Source organism: Oratosquilla oratoria, chromosome 3, assembly GCF_046742065.1.
Source record: "Oratosquilla oratoria isolate Oo_2021 chromosome 3, ASM4674206v1, whole genome shotgun sequence".
NCBI lineage: Eukaryota > Metazoa > Arthropoda > Malacostraca > Stomatopoda > Squillidae > Oratosquilla > Oratosquilla oratoria.
Window position 1 is genome coordinate 40,409,711 of NC_134779.1, and position 18,308 is coordinate 40,428,018.

Here is an 18,308-nt window from a genome sequence, read left to right on the forward strand (position 1 = left end):
CTACACTCTCAAAACTATCATATGAAGAGAGACTAGCAAAACTTGAAGTACAGACACTAGAGCAAAGAAGAGAGAGAGGAGATTTGATAGCTATTTACAGAATCATGAAAGGCATAGAAATTATTGATAGAATCTGATAAAATGGGATGATAGAAATACAAGAGGACATGGAAAGAAAATCAAGAAAGACAGCTATAGAAGAGATGTGAAAAAGAACAGCTTTCCTCACAGAGTAATAGACAGTTGGAACAAGTTAGATGAGAAAGTGGTGTGTGCAAAAACAATACATGAATTTAAAAATAGTTTAGATAAAATGAGATATGAAGACGGGACACCATGAGCATAGCTCCCCTTCCTGTAAAATACAACTAGGTAAATACACACACACGCACACACGTTGCAACAAATTACTGCACGTTGCTGTTCGTTTGCAATTCATGATTGTGCTGCCTATAATTCACTTACAATAATATATATACTGTATGTGTGTGTGTGTACACTAGGGAATTTTTAGGTACATATAATTTTCATAATCTGCTCTGGCAACACTGTTACACCAACGCTCACTCGCTCAATTTAACGGAAAATTAAATTTAGCGGACTGAACCTTGGCTGAATTAGTTCGTTAAGTCGGGCTTCTACTGTATATATATATATATATATATATATATATATATATATGTATGTGTGTGTATACTCAATCTTTTCTTATTAATTTCAGGTAAAAAACATTATGAAAAAGGCTCAAGAATTGATTCCAGTCAAGGTTCATTTCTACCACAGTGAATCAGAAATCATGGGGAATTTCACGTAAATTATGCTTTGTTTTTTTCCTTTGGGGATTGGTGTATATATCTATAAATTTAGAAAGACATGTATTATTTTAGTTGTGCACACCTATGCAATATAGCATTAGAAAATTAAATATTAATTTTGTAAATTATAATACATGAACATAATATATGGTTTCTTGGAGGAAATAAATAACAAAAACCATACTACAAACAAAAATACTATCGAAAGAAGCCGCTAGGATACGGTTCAGATGCCATGTTGTCGTCTCTCCAGTCTAGTCACTGTCAGTTAGAAGATGGCTTTCATGTTGTGGACCGGGTGTTCTCCAACTCCAGGTGATGTTAACAAGCTCTGTTACAAAGACAATAGGGCTTCCTTGGACTTTATGAGAGAACACGGGGTTCTGCCATCATCTGTTAATTACTCAAGGTACAATAATAATCAGGCCATCAGCATCCATGATGATGACGACAACCCAGATGATCTTTAGAATTTGAGGTACCAAATTACTAAATATAGGTTAGGTTAGAATAGATGAGTTTATCATCCTTTCATTTCTTCAACCTCTGCATCTATCAAAACAAACATGGCATATCATTCAACCACTGTGACTTCATTCATTAGTAAATTGGTTTTAGCAACTTTTTTGTTATTGATTTCCACCAAGAAAATTGTATATTACATTGATGTATTATAATTTACAAAATATTTAGTTCTCTATTGCTATATTGCGTAGGTGTGCACTTCTAAAACATTTACTAAAAGATATTGGGTTGCCTTTAATGATTAGTAATGAGTTGTTTGCCATTAGTGTGTATTGTTTGTATGAAAATACTTGTGAACAGCTGACTGAAAACTATTTTTAGGATTTTGTGTAAGGTAGTATCACTAGGAGCAATGTCATGAAAAAATGTACTACACCATTTTCCTAATTGAACATTTGCTAACCAGCACTTGTGTGGATGTTTGGGCCCAGGACATAAACTCATACATACATATACCAAAGGCATTTTTCCCCCTTATAAGGGAGGTAGCCAAAACACAAAGGCATAAAACCCACTCCCACCCGTTCCACCTCCAACATACTCCACTCCCCTCCACCCCCTTCCCTCGCTCTTATCTTGGCACCTCCTGGATGACAGGTCATTCCTGCATCTCACCCACTGCTCTGGGTCAGAAGCAGTGTCACAAGACACAGCACATCCACAGCAAGGCCACTTCATTAAATTGGCAACCCCCCTCTCTCTGTCCCCTCATGCAGAAAAGGAGAAGAAGGAGAAATCCCTTTGGGCTGTGTCAAATTTTTCTCACACATACTCCCTCACCCATTCCACCTCATGCATCTCATCATCATCCATATATAACCATTTTCCATTCACCCCTATCTTCTGTCCTCTCCCGTCCTTCCTCAACCGATATTCCCCTCTTTCCCAATGCCCCTTTTACCCCATCCATCCATTTCATTCTAGGTCAACCCCTCATGTTCACTCTTTCCACCTCTGCATTCCACAACTCACATAGGGAATTGGTGGTGTTTTATGCCTTGGACCAATTCCTGAAGTAGGTTTATGTCCTGGGCCCAAATGTCTGTACAAGTGGCAGTTGGAAAGTGTTGGATTGAGAGATCTGGGTGTATGTGTTTGTGCAGATAGAGCAATTAATACATAACTTTGGATGACTCTTGTAGGGAGCTAAATGAGAGCAACCCTTACTATGAATAGATTCTTCTTCCATGCCAACTATTCCAAGATGTTAATTATTTTATTGTTGATTATTGTGAATGTTTTTAAGAAATAATTGAGAAATTATAGATCAGAGGGTGACTGAGCAAAACAGATAAATGAGTGCATGATCAATCAATCAGTCCTTTGACCCATGTCTCTCTTACAGAAAACCCACAGCTCCCAAGCAATTGGCAACAGCCACTGAACTGGCCCAAAAGTCACTTAAAGGCCAGAATGCACAATGGAAGACACTTTTTCAAAATTCCAAGCAGAGTAAATAAAAAAGCAGTGCCAATCAAGCTCATGGTTTTTGCTATTAAACCTGAATTTAACCAACAAAAATGCTAGTTTTCAATTCTGAAAAAAATTGTCTGCACTTTGAAAAAATTTCTTGGGAATCTTTGGAAGTATGACACTTGAGTAGGCAAACACCACAAACTGGATATTAAAAGAATGGATGAACTAATGGACAAAATATATAAAATAATAGATAGCTCGCTCAAAGAAGGAAAGGTACCACAAGACTGGAAAAATACCAATATTGTGCCAATATATAAAGGGGGAGACAAGGAAGACCCAACAAACTATAGACTGGTCTCCCTTACAAGTACAATAGCTAAAATCTGTGAAAAAGTCATCAAAAGTAGATGGACTAAACATCTGGAAGAGAACAATATACTAAATCCAAAACAGTTTGGTTTTAGATAGGTAAGATCATCTGCCACAAACTTGATTTTTTTTTATTCAAGGTAAATAGATATAATGCAAGAAAAGGATGGATAGGCAGACTGTGCTTTTCTGGACTTGCAAAAGGCGTTTGATAAAGTATCACACAAAAAACTATTAAGAAAACTCAAAACAACATGAGCTGTACATGGAAAATTACTGAAATGGAAGGAAGATTTCTTGCATGAGAGAAAAATGAGTGGTGCTCAGAGATAAAAACTCAGACCTGGGAAGAAATGATAAGTGGAGTCCCACAGGGTTCAGTATTCTCTCTAATAATGTTTGATATATATATATATATATATATATATATATGTATATATACATATGTAATATATATATATATAATATATATGTATATATATATATATATAAATGACATGTGTGAAGTTGTAGAATGTTACATGAACTTATTTGCAGGTGATGCAAAACTACTAAAGAAAGTATGGAAAAAGACTGTGAATTGCTACAGACACATCTGGACAAAGTCTGGGAATGGAGTCAAAAGTGGGAAGTGAACTTAAACATTAAGAAATGTAGTATAATGGAAGCTGTATAAAGTAAGAAAAGAATATCTGACCCAGGGCAGTGGACAAGATGCAGGGATGACCCATCATCCAGGAGGTGCCAGGATAAGAGGGAGGTGAGTGGAGTGTATTAGGGATGGAATGGATGGGAATAGTTTTTATGCCTTTGTTTTTTGGCTACCTCCCTTGTAAGGGCGAAAAAGCCTTTGGTATATGTATGTACAAAGGAAGTAAAGAAAGTTAGTTCCGAAAAAGACCTAGGAGTAATTATCACCAAAGACATGTCCCCAGACAAGCATATAAACAAAATAGTCAGAGAAACCTACAATTTACTAAGATCAATAAAGGTGGCTTTTAATTACTTGAAGTAATTGTAAAAGATACTAGTCATATTAATAGACTATGATTGGAGTGTGCTGTGACACTATGAACATCCAGTACAAAAAAGAATATTAGGAAACTAGAAAGAATCCAAAGAGCAACAACAAAGATGGCCTCAACACTTTCAGAATTTACATACAAAGATTGTCTAAATTGGAACTACCAACCCTGGAGCAAAGAAGAGATAGAGGTGATCTGTTGGCCATTTACAGAATCATGAAAGGCATGGAAGTCCTTGACAGAGAAGATTTATTAAAGTGGGATAAAAGAAAAACAAGAGGACATGAAAAGAAACTCAAAAAGGATAGCTATAGAAGAGATCTGAAAAAAAAAAAAAAAATCCACACAGAGTAGTGGATGTCTGGAACACATTGGAGGAAACAATAGTGTGTGCAAGCACCATACAAGAACAAGAACAAACTAGATATGAGATACAAAGACAGATCACTACAAGCATAGCTCCCCTTCCTGTATAATACAACTAGGTAAATACATTCCATTGTTAAACATTGAATCTATTGAATGGCTGCAAGAAAATTTGATAAATCAAGGTCTTTTGTGTAGCTGCAATGTGTAAAAATGGTTAAGGAATGTACCAACAAAACCAACACTGTCAATAATGTAGATAGGTTTCTGTATCTTTAAGACTAAGCTTCCAATGCCTGTTGATCTGCCCCCATCCTATTTCTGATGTTTTGGGATCCTCCCTTGTGATATATAGTATCCTAACATATATAGTATGAAAATTTTCATGCAAAAGGTTCCCTTATAAAGTATAATAGTCCCTCCCTCTATGATTGCAGGATATACTACAAGTCATATTATACATATACATACATATACCAAGGCTTTTTCCCCCTTACAAGGGAGGTAGCCAAAAAGGGAAAGGCATAAAATAATATCCACCCATTCCATCCCTGAATACACTCCACACCCCTCCACCCTCCCTCTTATCTGAGCACCTCCTGGATGACGGGTCATCCCTGCACCTTGTCCACTGCCCTGGGTCAGAAGTAGTGTCACAAGACACAGCACATCCACAGCAAGGCCGCTTCATTAAATCGGCGACCCCCCCTCTCCGTCCCCCCATTGCATAAAAGGAGAGGACAGGGAGAAATCCTTTCAGGCTGCGTCAAATTTTACTTGCTACCTCACCCCCCCGTCCGCCCGCCCATTCCATCTAATGCAATCACATCATCATCCATATACAACCATTCTCCATTCACCCCTGTCTTCTGTCCTCTCCCGTCCTCTCCCGTCCTTCCTCAACAGACATTCCCCTCTTCCCCAATGCCCCCTTCACCCCATCCATCCACCTCATCCTAGGATGTCCCCTCATCTTCACTCCCTCCACATCTGCCTTCCATACCTCTTTTACTAGTCTTTCTTCACTCATTCTTTCAATGTGTCCAAACCATCCTAATATTCTTTCATCAACCCTATCTCCCAACTCCTTTTCCACCCCTGTTCTCCTCCTCACCTCCTCATTTCTCACTCTATCTAGCCTAGTAACCCCCATCATACTTCTCAGACACCTCATCTCAAACACATTCAAACTCCTTCTCTCTTCCTCTCTTATGTTCCATGTTTCTGCCCCATACAGTGCTGTTGGTACAATCTCACTGTACAGTCTCCTCTTAGCATCCATTCCCAAATGTCTATTCCTCATTACACTCTTTAATCCACCAAGGCATTTACTCGCTTCTCTCAATCTACATTCTACTTCCACTTTCACTCCACCTTTCCCTGCCACATTTGCACCCAAGTATCTAAAACTATCCACTTCCTCCAGTTGCTCTCCCTTAATGCTCACTTCCAGATTACTGCCACTTTCACCCCTTGTACATCTCATCACCTTACTTTTACCCACATTTATCTTTAGATTTCTTCTATCACATACTCTCCCAAACTCTGCCACCAACTTCCTCAATACCTCCTCCGATCCTCCCACAAGTGCAGTGTCATCCACAAACAACAGCTGGCTCACCTCCCACTTTTCTCCATTTTCTTTAACCATCTCCAATCCCTGACCCACTACCCTTGCATTTACCTCTCGCACCACCCCATCCATGTATAAGTTGAACAGGCAGGGCGACATAACGCATCCCTGACGAAGTCCCACCTTTACCTCGAACCACTCACTCTCTCCATTTCCAATCCTGACACAAGCTCTACCACTCTCATAAAAACTCTTGACAGCTCCCAGAAGCTTTCCTCCTATCCCATATATCTGCATAACCTCCCACAGTGCCTTCCTGTCTACCCTATCATAAGCCTTTTCCAGATCCATAAAGGCCCAAAAAACATCCTTCCCTTTCCTATAGCTTTCTCACATATCAGTCTTACCACAAAAATCTGATCTACACAACCTCTACCTGCTTTAAATCCACACTGTTCCTCACCAATTACTCCCTCCGTTCCTCTCCTAATCCTCTCAATCAAGATCCTCCCATAAGCCTTCCCAACTACACTTAACAAGCTAATCCCTCTGAAACTACTACATTCACACTTGTCCCCTTTTCCCTTGTAAAGAGGAACTATACAGGCACTCTACCCTCTCTCCAGCAAACATTAAATAACCTCACCAGCCAGTCCACCATCACTGTACCTCCCTCTTTCAGACATTCTGCATGGCAACCATCCAGACCAGGTGCCTTACCTGCTTTCATCATCTTAACAACTGCCTTCACCTCATCCTTCCTTATTTCTCCTCCATTCTCCTCACTCATCATGGTCATATTCTTAGCATTTCCCACTGCACCTATCTTTCCCTCCCTATCCTCCTTCACATTTAGCAACTCCCTAAAATATTCAGCCCATCTTCCCCTTACTGCCTTCTCTTCCATTATCATCTCTCCATCTGCACCTTATATTTTTTCTTCTCTACTTGATTCGCCTCCTCTTCCTCTCTTAATTTCTTTCCAAATCATCTTTTTATTACTTTCAAAATTTTCAGTCATACTCTTACCCCATTTCATATTATAGAAATGGAATTTTTTTTTCTTCTAATTTGTATCTTCAATTTATACTGGCTACATAATTGAGTTTGGGAGTGTAGTTGGGAGGGTCTCAGGAGTGAAGAGAAGATGAGGAAGTAGTAAGTGAAGAGATAGGTAAGCATGTGGTGGAGTGGAAGGAGGTTTCTTCAAGGTTGATATAAACAGAAGAAAAAATTAAAAGGTGTATAGAAAAACTCAAAGTTAATAAAACACCAGGGCCTGATGGTTGGCATCCAAGAATCTTAAAGGAAATGAAAAATGAGATTGTTGTTCCATTAGAAATTATTTTCAAGAAATCCATCATATCCAAAGATGTCCCAAGAGAATGGAAGCTAGCTAATGTTACTCCCATATTCAAAAAAGGTGACAAAAAGAAACCAAATAACTATAGGCCTATAAGTTTGACTTCAGTCTTAGGAAAAATTATGGACACTATCATCAGAGATGCTATCGAACATCATTTAGAAAGTAACTGTTTGATAAATGATAGCCAGCATGGATTCAGACAGAAACATTCTGGCATGAGTAACTTACTCGAATTTTACAACACAGTCATCTTGTATTATGATAAAAGAATATAGATTTAATATATCTAGACTTTGTAAAAGCTTTTGATACTGTCCCCCACGAAAGACTACTTACTTAGCTTCACATGGAATAAGCGGTATCCTATTAAGTTGGACTAGAAATTGGTTGAATGATTGAAAACAGAGTTGTTTTAAATGAAAAAACTTCTAGATGGAAAAATGTTATGAGTGGAGTTCCTCAAGGGTCTGTTGTTTGGGCCACTTCAATTCATAGTACTGTATTTTTCGGACCACAAGGCGCTTCGTACCATAAGGCGCACCCGTAATTTGCTATTCCCCGTCCTTACATAAGACGCACCAGGTCTCGTCATTGGATAATCATGCATAGGTGAGTGCATTCAGAACTGAACATTTTTGCTGTTGAATGAGAAAAATCGGTTGGGATTAAGCAAAATTACAAAAATAAATGATATATTTTTTTATTTTGGTCAGTGAAATCAGACCACCTCCATGGATGGTCTGCCCTGCCAATACCCCTAAAAAACAACAAACACATTACGGGAATTGTGGGGAATAAAACCAACATTAGCAGTTTTATTCCCGGAATTCTCTATTCACTTAAAAACACAAGATTACAAATGAAGGTAAATTTTTTGTTTCGACCATGGGCGCAATATAGCAATAGAAAATTAATTATCAATTTTGTAAATTGTAATGTATCAACGTAATTTGCAATTTTGTGAGCGGAAATAAAAAACAAAAAGTGCTGAAACAGATTTCATAAGTGACGAAGTCGTGTTGGACGAATGCTATGCCATGTTTGTTATGATAGATGCCGACGTCGAAGATATGAAAGGGTGATAAATTCGTCTAACCTAACCTGTGTTTAATAAATCATTACCTGCAAATTAAATGTCATCCGGCTTGTCCTCGTTGTCGTCGTCGTGAGAAACGTTGGCGTCCCGATCCTATGCTACTGACTTCGTTCATTAGCATATTTGCTTGTAGCAAGGTGTTTTTTATTTTCATTTCCGCCCACAAAATTGCATATTAAGTGGATATATTTTAATTTACAAAACTAATAATTAATTTTTTATTGCTATATTGCGCCCATGATTGAAACTAAAAAAAATACCCAAATGACTACAGTCTGAGTGGAGCGAGACTAGACCAATGCAAAATGGCTGTCTGTGTTGTGGACGCTATCATGTCATAGCCATGATAGCGTGAATGAATGCGGTGGCATGGACTCAAAAACTGTTGAAGTTTTCGCAATTTTCTTGTCAAGATACATGCATCTTGGTTATAACTTTTGCTAGGCCTATGCACTGTCACTGTCGGCAGGCTAGCTACGAAATGTGTCAAAATAGTACGTCACTATCCGAGGCATTTTTTTGCACTGAAGCCACACATAAGGTGCACCGCACGATAAGGCGCACCACCCGATTTTGGCTGATTTTAAGGATTTTTCCCGTGCCCTATGGTCCGAAAAATATGGTATACAGAAATGATATAGACCACAGACTAAAATCTATTGTTTCCAAATTTGCTGATGATACAAAACTGTGCAGAATGGCAAGTGATCACTTAAATCAAATAGATATTCAAGAAGATTTAGATAAATTACAGCAGTGGTCTGAAAAGTGGCTAATGAAATTTAGCACAAGTAAATGCAAGGTAATGTACATAGGTACGAAATGTGTCAAAATATTACGTCACTATCCGAGGCATTTTTTTGCACTGAAGCCACACATAAGGTGCACCGCACAATAAGGCGCACCACCCGATTTTGGCCGATTTTAAGGATTTTTCCCGTGCCCTATGGTCCGAAAAATACAGTATATAGAAATGATATAGACCACAGACTAAAATCTATTGTTTCCAAATTTGCTGATGATACAAAACTGTGCAGAATGGCAAGTGATCACTTAAATCAAATAGATATTCAAGAAGATTTAGATAAATTACAGCAGTGGTCTGAAAAGTGGCTAATGAAATTTAGCACAAGTAAATGCAAGGTAATGTACATAGGTAAAAATAACAATTAGTACGATTACAAGTTATTTGGAAATTTGTTAACAAAAGTGGATAGTGAAAAGGATCTTGGACTTATTATCAGTAACAATTTCAAAACATCTAAGCAGTGTATTTCAGCCTTTGAGAAAGCAAATAAGATTCTAGGACTAATTGTGAGATCTTTAGACTTCAAAAGTCCATTACTCATTAACAAGCTATATAAATCATTAGTTCATCCACATTTGGAATATGCTGTTTCCATATGGTCATCAAATCTCATTAAAGACATTGACAGATTGGAAAAAGTACAACAGTGAGCCACAAAACTGATTCCAAATATCAAAAATAAATCATACAAAAATCTACTAAAACATATGAATCTGTTTTCCCTAAAGAAAACGTAGACTCAGAGGTGACTTGATTCAGGTCTTTAAGATTCTTAAGGGAATTGATAACATCAAAAGTGACAAAATTTTTACACAGAATGAGAATCCGACAAGAAACAATGGTCTTAAACTGTCTGGAAATAGATTTAATTTGGAAGTGGGTAGAAACAACTTCACCAACCATGTAGTTAATGAATGGAATAAACTTCTTGCAGAGGCAGTGCAATGTAGTTCAGTTCGAAGCTTTAAGGGAGCATCGCCAGCAATCATTAAAAAAATTCTGGTACATGAGCAAATTTTAGGTAAATATTTCAAAAGATTCTCTATGATGGTGGCAACATTCAAAGTTATACAACTGTATTTGGTTTCTTTTTTATACAGCATAAATAAAATAGTGGCAACCTCTGGCAACCCCATCGCATAAAAACGTTCTGTATATTGAAATAGCGTAAACATTTCTATAGCTGTTTCGTTTTTTGCTACAGAATCGAGTTTATGGAGATATTTGGCAACTCCTCTACCCCACAGAGACAGTGGACAGGGTACCAGCACTCTTGAAAAGGTCAAAGTAAGGTGATGTCGCTCCTGGTGCTCTCACCGTATGCAATGATTTTTATTCCTCGCCCTGTATTGTCTCTGTGATCATGGAAAAATTAACAAGAAACAGAGTGAAGCAGCAGAATATAGAGAGGGCCTGTGAATGACTGAAATAGAGACAAGAAGGAGAAAGAGGAGAAAAACAGCACAGCTACACCCAGCACTCTGCAAGCATTTACTAGCCAAGCCTACCTTACATCTCCACCCATGCCACACCACTCATCCTCACCCCACGCCTCATCAGCAAAGAAGAGGAAATTGGAGATTTGCTATACATTACAACCATCAAACAAATGGTCTCGAAAATTTAGATCCCCCGTCCTTTAAAGTTTATGTTTTTGTTCTTTCTGTTGTAATATCCTCAGTTCTTTATGGATTTTTGTCATTTTCGTTTCATTTGAAAGAAAACATCATGCTCTTTATTTTCTACAGTAAAAAAATAAAAGAAATTTTAATAACAAAAATTTATGAAACCTGAATTTTGTAGCATTTTTAATTATTCAGAGAAACAAAAAACAAAAAAATAAAAATAAAATAAAAATCAGAGGTATTAGTTTGAAAAAATGGATTCAGTAAGATTTGTTCCCTAGACTTTAAGCTTTCATTTCATACCAAGATGAATGATGTGGAAAGATTTTCTATTAAGTAATTAGAGGTTCACTAGAGCTCACTATATCTTCATTAAATTTTCACTATGCCTTATATATACATGGGAAGAACACAATACCCTGAGGAATTTCACACTAATGTAAGGGATATTTATACCTATATTCATTAAACACATATTTGGAAAAAAAAATCACCTACTCTATAAAACAATGCGACACTCCCTTAAGAATTATTTAGATTAGCACCTAAGCAAGATGCTGTAATGACTGTCATTTATTTTAGATTATTTGTTTTGTAATCATTTGTCTTTATTATTATTTGCTTGATTCTCATTTATTATTAGTTATATGTGAATTTATTATTATTTACTATTTACCTGTTTATAGTTTAACTATGCCTATGCATTGATTTTATTATTATTTACTTTATCATAGTTTTTATTTATCTATTTATCATTATTATAATTTTTTTCTCATCTGACCTTGATATGGACCAAAAGGTCTCCTGTTGGCTTACTCCGCCTTTGTAATCCTTTGAAAAGAATGAGTAAAGAAAGACTAGTAAAAGAGGTGTAGAAGGCAGAGGTGGACGGAGTGAACATGATTGGGTGACCTACGATGAGATGGATGGATGGGGTAAAAGGGGCATTGGGGAAGAGGGAAATGTCTTTTGAGGAAGGATGGGAGAAAACAGAAGATAGGGGTGAATGGAGAATGGTTGTGTATGGATGATGCTGTGATGCATGAGGTGGGAGTGGGTGGGGGATGGGGTGAGGGAGTATGTATGAGAAATTGATGCAGCCCAAAGGGATTTCCCCCTATCTTCTCCTTTTCTGCATGAGGGGACAGAGAGGGGGGGTGGCTGATTTAATGAAGCGGCCTCGCTGTGGATGTGCTGTGTCTTGCAACACTGTTTCTGACCTAAGGCAGTAGACAAGATGCAGGGATGACCCATCATCCAGGAGGAGCCAAGATATGGAGGGAAGAGAGGAGTGGAGTATGTTGGGGATGGAATGGGTGGGAGTGGTTTTTATGCTTTTGTTTTTTGGCTACCTCTTGTAAGGGGGAAAAAACCCTTGCTATGTGTATGTAAAAAAAAAAGATAATAATTCTTTAATTATTAATAAAGAAATAATATAACACTGGAAAATTGATAATACTAGTAAAAAAAGAAAAAACACAAATCATATATAGAGGGTAATTACAGAATTTCACAATGAACTGTATATATCAACAAATTTAGATATTTTTTAGAAACATCTATCAAAAGGACAGACTAGCAACTTATTTAGCAACAAGTACCATTAGCACAGTTCTTGAGATTCGTACACCAAAACTGGTGGGCAAACTGAAGAGGTTATTTCTGTAGGGGAGTCATGAAGAGCAGTCAGCTACTCCATGATGAAGGCAGGAAATACAGGAGATGGGATAGTGAGCCTTGATGCTGGCTGAATGTAGATCGTTAGGCGTGAAGTTCAGGAACAATTGTTTGTCACTGTCTTGGTGAGGCTAAGTAGTTAGGGTAGATGTATGATAATTTCCTCACTGTGGAAATTCTTGTAGATGTTAGGGAAACACTAGGAGATTGGTTTATGTTTGTTGAAATGATGAGTAGTAATCAATGTAGTATTTAGATGACAGCCATGGCATTATCTCAGACTCTTCTCTCTTGTTTCTGTCTCTGTCTTCATTGTTTGTTGGCTGCCTTATGTGTCACTATGAATGAGTCAATCATTTTGATGGCTGCCTATAAAACATCAGTAGATTGGCTTTCTAGCCAATGAGTGGCTAATGCACCATGTTCATCTGTGAGAAAATGCATATTTGGCCTAAAAATACTAGGGTTTGGGATCTGGGTCAGCATATCACAAAGTCTACAAGAATGTACAACATGGCAGAATTTAATTGGATCTGAAGAAGAGGAGTTAGACAAGAATCAAGAACAGCTCAAGAATCAACAACAAAGAACACGTCAAGAATCAACTAAAGAACAGGTCAACAAGTCAAAAATCATCTGGAAAGCAGCTCATGACTAAGTCAGAAACCAAAAACAATCAAGATGCCTCCAGTGGTCAAGAAGCTAAGAGGATATGATGCTGTGTTCAAGTTAAAGGCAATCAGTTTCTCAGAGGATCATGGTAATCAGGCTGTGGCTAGAGAATTCAACATTAATGAATCAATGGTAAGAAATTGGTGACAGAAAAAGGATGAATTTAGAAAAATGAAGAGAACAAAAAAACATTCTGTGGATCTAAAGCAGGGTTGAGGGATATCAACCATCAGTATAATCCTAAAGGTAAGGAAGCTTGCCAAAGGAATGAACATTAATGAATTTCAAGGGGGTCCATTGTGGTGTTTCTGTTGTGTGCATCAAAAGGAACTTGGAATTCGAACAGGGATGACTGCCTGCCAAAAACTCCCAACTGACTGGCAAGAAAAGGATACAACTTTCAGAGAATATATGAAAGACATAATCAAAGAACAGGAGATTGATCTTGACTGGGTAGCCAACGTGGATGAGTTGCCATTGACATTTGATATCCTGATGACCAGAACAGTTGGGGAAAAAAAAAAAAAAAACATGCTAATCCCAGCTACTGGTCATGAGAAGGTGAGTTTTACTGTAGTCAGTGCACAGCATCAGTGAAAAAATGGCTGCAAATGTTATTTTTTGAAAGGAAGACGATTCTAAAGGAGAAATTTCCACCAGGTGTCATCATTCATGTCAATCCAAAGGGGTGGGTGGAAGAATCTGTGATGAATGACTGGTTGGACAGTGCCTACATAAAGAGACCAAGAGGATTTTTCCATGTGCAGCCCTCACTACTCATCATGGATTCAATGACTGCTCACAAGATTGACTATGTGAAGGAACATGTGAAGCACCAGAATTCCAAACTTGGAATCATCTCAGGAGACCCAACAAAATCCAGGTGCTCGATATTTTGGTCAACAAGTCATTCAAGGACCATCTTTGGATGATGTGGGAGAAGTGGATGTATGAAGGAGAGGAAACCTTGACAAAAACTGGTCATCAGTGATATGCCAAATATGCTCAAGTTGCAGAGTGGATCATTGAATCATGGAAAAAAGTGAAAGAATCAGCTATTGTGAATGGATATCACAAGTCTGAAATGCTGCCTCCTGAAAAGACCTTACCAGAATTCCAGGGCTCTGGAGTCCGAGTCCGACTCCAACTCCGACTCCTCTATTTTGACACCACCTACTCCGACTCTGACTCGGTTTTAATCAATTTTTGTATGATTTATTTTTTATATTTGGAATCAGTTTTGTGGCTTGCCGTTGTACTTTTTCCAATCTGTCAATGTCTTTGATAAGATTCAGTGACCATACGGTAACAGCATATTTGTTTCTTAGTTTAATGTGTGTTTGCCATTTGGTCTTCTTCTTTTTTTCCATCTTTTCCAGGCTTTGTCTCTTCTATAGCTTCACTACACTTTGTTGTACCAACACTTTATGCATACCCTTTTTTGTTTCTTCTTTGGTATGTACTTGTCTATTCCCTCCTTGTATTTTTCTTTTAATATGTTCCATTTCTCTTCCATCTTTGTTTTTTCATTTATTTTTTTTCCCAGTTTGTATTTTGAAAAAGTTTTCTAAGTTTTTTTAAGTCTCTTTTGTTGTATACTAGTCTTCCTTTTCTATGTTTTTCATCTCTTCTCACATTTTTTTTTTCTTTTTTTTTAGTTTGAACTCTATTAGTATGTGGTCACTCTTCCCAAATGGTGTCTTGTATTCCATTTTGTCCACGATTTCAGGCTCAGATGTGAATATTAAGTCCAGTCTCAACAGTTTTTCATTGTTTCTATATCTGGTGTTTTCTTTCACCCATTGAGTCAGTGTACATTCAATGGTCATATTCAGTAGAATATTTCCCCAAAGTTCCTTTCCACCTTTTACTGTCATTTCTTCCCAACATATTTCCTTTGAGTTAAATTCACCTATAATTACTATATTTCCTCCTTCTTTCATTAACTAATTTAATGTATTCATTGTGTCTTCCAGTAGTTTGGAATGATCACTATCAGTCCAAGCCTGTGTTTTTGGGGGTACATATACTACTATAAATTTTCTACTTTTCGTATTTCTGTTTTCAACTTTAATTATAATAAATTCTACATTATTTTTTCCTTCTGTTATCTTTGTCACATTTCAATTTTTTAAATCAAGAACATGATTCCTCCACCCTGTTTTTCTGTTCAATTTTTTGTCCATTGGTTATATAGACCTTGTGCTATAGTATTTGATAGTAGTGGACCTTTTAATTTTGTTTACACAATTCCCATTATATCAGATTTCTCTGTTAACAGATACAGTAAGTCCTCATTATACGGTACATATGCATTCCTGAAAACCTTACCACAAATTGAAATTACCGTATACCGAACCCATTATAACATGTAATAATAGGATATGTGTTCCAGCACATTGAAAGTCACCCCTACAGACATGAAAATACATGAAAATAGTCACACAAGAAAATGTAAAGTACTGCACAAAAGAAATAAACAGAATTTTTTTTATTTACCTTTCACTCGCCACGTATTCTATCAGATGATGTCCCTCCCAAGGCTAAGGGACAGTAGGGATCTCAGCCCTTACTCATCTTTTGCTGAGTGGGCAGACAAAGATGAGGGTGAGGCAGGAGGCTGAAAACCCTCAAACACTTCGTCATCTGCACTGTTGGAAGCAGATGTGGAAGGGCCAGCTTTAACAGGGTCGGCACATTTGACTGGTTTGAAGAAAGAAGATTGGAGGAAGGACCAGCTGTAGAACCATTGGCAGTGGATGTGGGAGGGCCAGTTGTAGCAGGGTCAGCAGGTGTGACAGGGACGGCAAGTCTGACTGACTTGAAATACGAGAAGATGGAGGACTGTTTGGCATTTCTTCTTTTTTCATCATAGATTTCTTGATAAATTTTGACACTTTTCTCTATGTCATGAGCCACTTTGCTACTCCCGGTAGGATTTGGGTCACATTCCTTCAGGGTTTCCAGGGCTTTTTCAATACTTCCGAGACATTCTCTAAGAGTTTTGATGTCCTCTTTCGGTAAAGTCCTGTTTCATTATAATTTATAACTTGTTTCTTGCTGTACTCTTTCTCTTCAATGCACTTTTGTAATTCTGGCTTGAATTTGTCTGCAGCCTCTTTCTCAGCACTAGCAGCCTCACCTGTGACTTTGATATTATGGAGAGCTGAACGTTGCCTGAATTTATCAAACCACCCTTTGCTTGCTTTAAATTCAAAGTATTCCACTCCCATATCTACCTCCAGTCTTTCAATAATGGACTATGCTCTCTGACAGATTAAATTCAAAGACAGAGCCATATTTTGACGATTCTGGTCGTTGATCCACATTTTGAGCAACCTTTCCATCTTATCCATTATTGGCTCACGGTGTTTTGTTAGCAATTTGCTCTGCAGATGTGTTGCATTCTCCCCAGCTTTTTTTATAGCCTCACGATTCTTCAACACTGTCCAGACTGTCAACTGGGCTAGGCCCAAGTTTCGACTTATGGCAGACGTACCTTCTCCCTGCTCTTTCCTCATCAAAATATCTAATTTTACCTCCAATGTGAGACTACTCCTGTTTCACTTTGCCTTTTCAACTCCAGCAATGTCTGCAGAACGATTTGTGGCCATTATCACTGTGCATCATGATAATAATATCCACAAAAAACACACCATAAGGATTTAACTTGTGTTCAAAGGGAAATGCAGGTGAGTCTGATTGTTGTGGTGAATGCAAGGTGTGGTGGTGCTACAGTACATTGTAAACAAAACATGAGCAGATACCGTATCTGAATTTTTCTTACTGTAAATAGAATCGAGGGTAATAATTACCAAATACCATAACTGTGAATTTACCAGATAAAGAATTATTGTATAAAGAGGACTCACTGTAGTCATTTTATTCATTTAGTCCAGAAATCATTCTGTCTATGTGAATATTTTTAATTTCTTCCTTTCGCCTCTTTTTTTGGTTTATGTTTCCTTTTTTATGTACCATTTTCTCAGCCTCACATCCAGTACCCTCCAAAAATAAATTTTTCAGTTTCTGTTCATTTATCATTTTTTTCATTTGCTTCATTTCTAAGTGTCTTTTCCTTTTCTATTTCCTCATCACTCATTTCCTTTTTTATCCATACATTTTTATAATTTTCACTGTTTGCTAGTTTTGCCGTTTTTTTATAGTATTTCTTCAGCTGTCATTTGAGTCCTTAGTTTGATTTTTAGTGGCCTATAGTGTTTTTCTCTAGAGTACTGCCCCATTCTATGCACCTCGTCGATGTCTCTATCGAATTCCTGTCCTTCTTCTTGAACCATTTTCAGAATTTGCTTTGCAATTTCTTTCTCTTTTTCTCTTTGAAATTTGTATACATTAGGTTTTTCTTTAATGCCATGAATTACAATGCCTTTTTTTATCTACTGTGTCTCTTACCCAATTTTCCTTTTCTTTAATTACTTTAATTACCGTTTCTTTAGCATTTTCCTCTACCTGGTATTGTACTATTTCTTTAAATGTTATTTTCTTGTTCTTGTTTCCACTTATTTTTTACTTCTAGATCTGTTTCCTCTATTGATTCTCCCACTTTTTCAGTCACTGCTCTGTTCTTTGACCTTTTTTTTTTAGTTCATTAAGCTCTCTGTTCATTTCTTCATTTGCTTTTTGCATATTTGTCATTTTTCTGTGCATTGCTCTATAATCTATTCTTAAGTCTATTAATTCCTCCATTGTCGTTAATGTCTACTTCTTAGTAGACTGCTATACCTAGATTCCCTCTCTGCATCTAATCCTTTACCTAATAATACCCTGTCCCTTTGAAGCCCAGAAAAAAAACCCCATTATTTTCCCACCTTTGAGTTGTTTTTGGTGTGTCGTTTAGACAAGTCCTCTTTGGTGTTTAAAGGTGGAGGATATACAAAGTTGATCATAGGCCCAGTACAAAAATTGAATGTGAATATCTACAAATAAGAGTGGGGAAACTGATGGGATGGCA

General features: G+C 37.3%; 1 protein-coding gene across 2 annotated transcripts in view; it reads left to right on the plus strand.

Moving 5' to 3' along the window:
- The first annotated feature begins 707 nt into the window (after window positions 1-707).
- Window positions 708-18,308, plus strand: part of LOC143022022 (cholesterol transporter ABCA5-like) — a 385,392-nt gene continuing 367,791 nt past the window's right edge. For both annotated transcript variants that reach the window (XM_076179961.1, XM_076179965.1), the window contains exon 1: window positions 708-810. In XM_076179961.1, coding sequence (XP_076036076.1) covers window positions 734-810 — 77 coding nt within the window. In that variant the 5' untranslated portion in view covers window positions 708-733. The remainder of the gene's footprint in view (window positions 811-18,308) is intronic.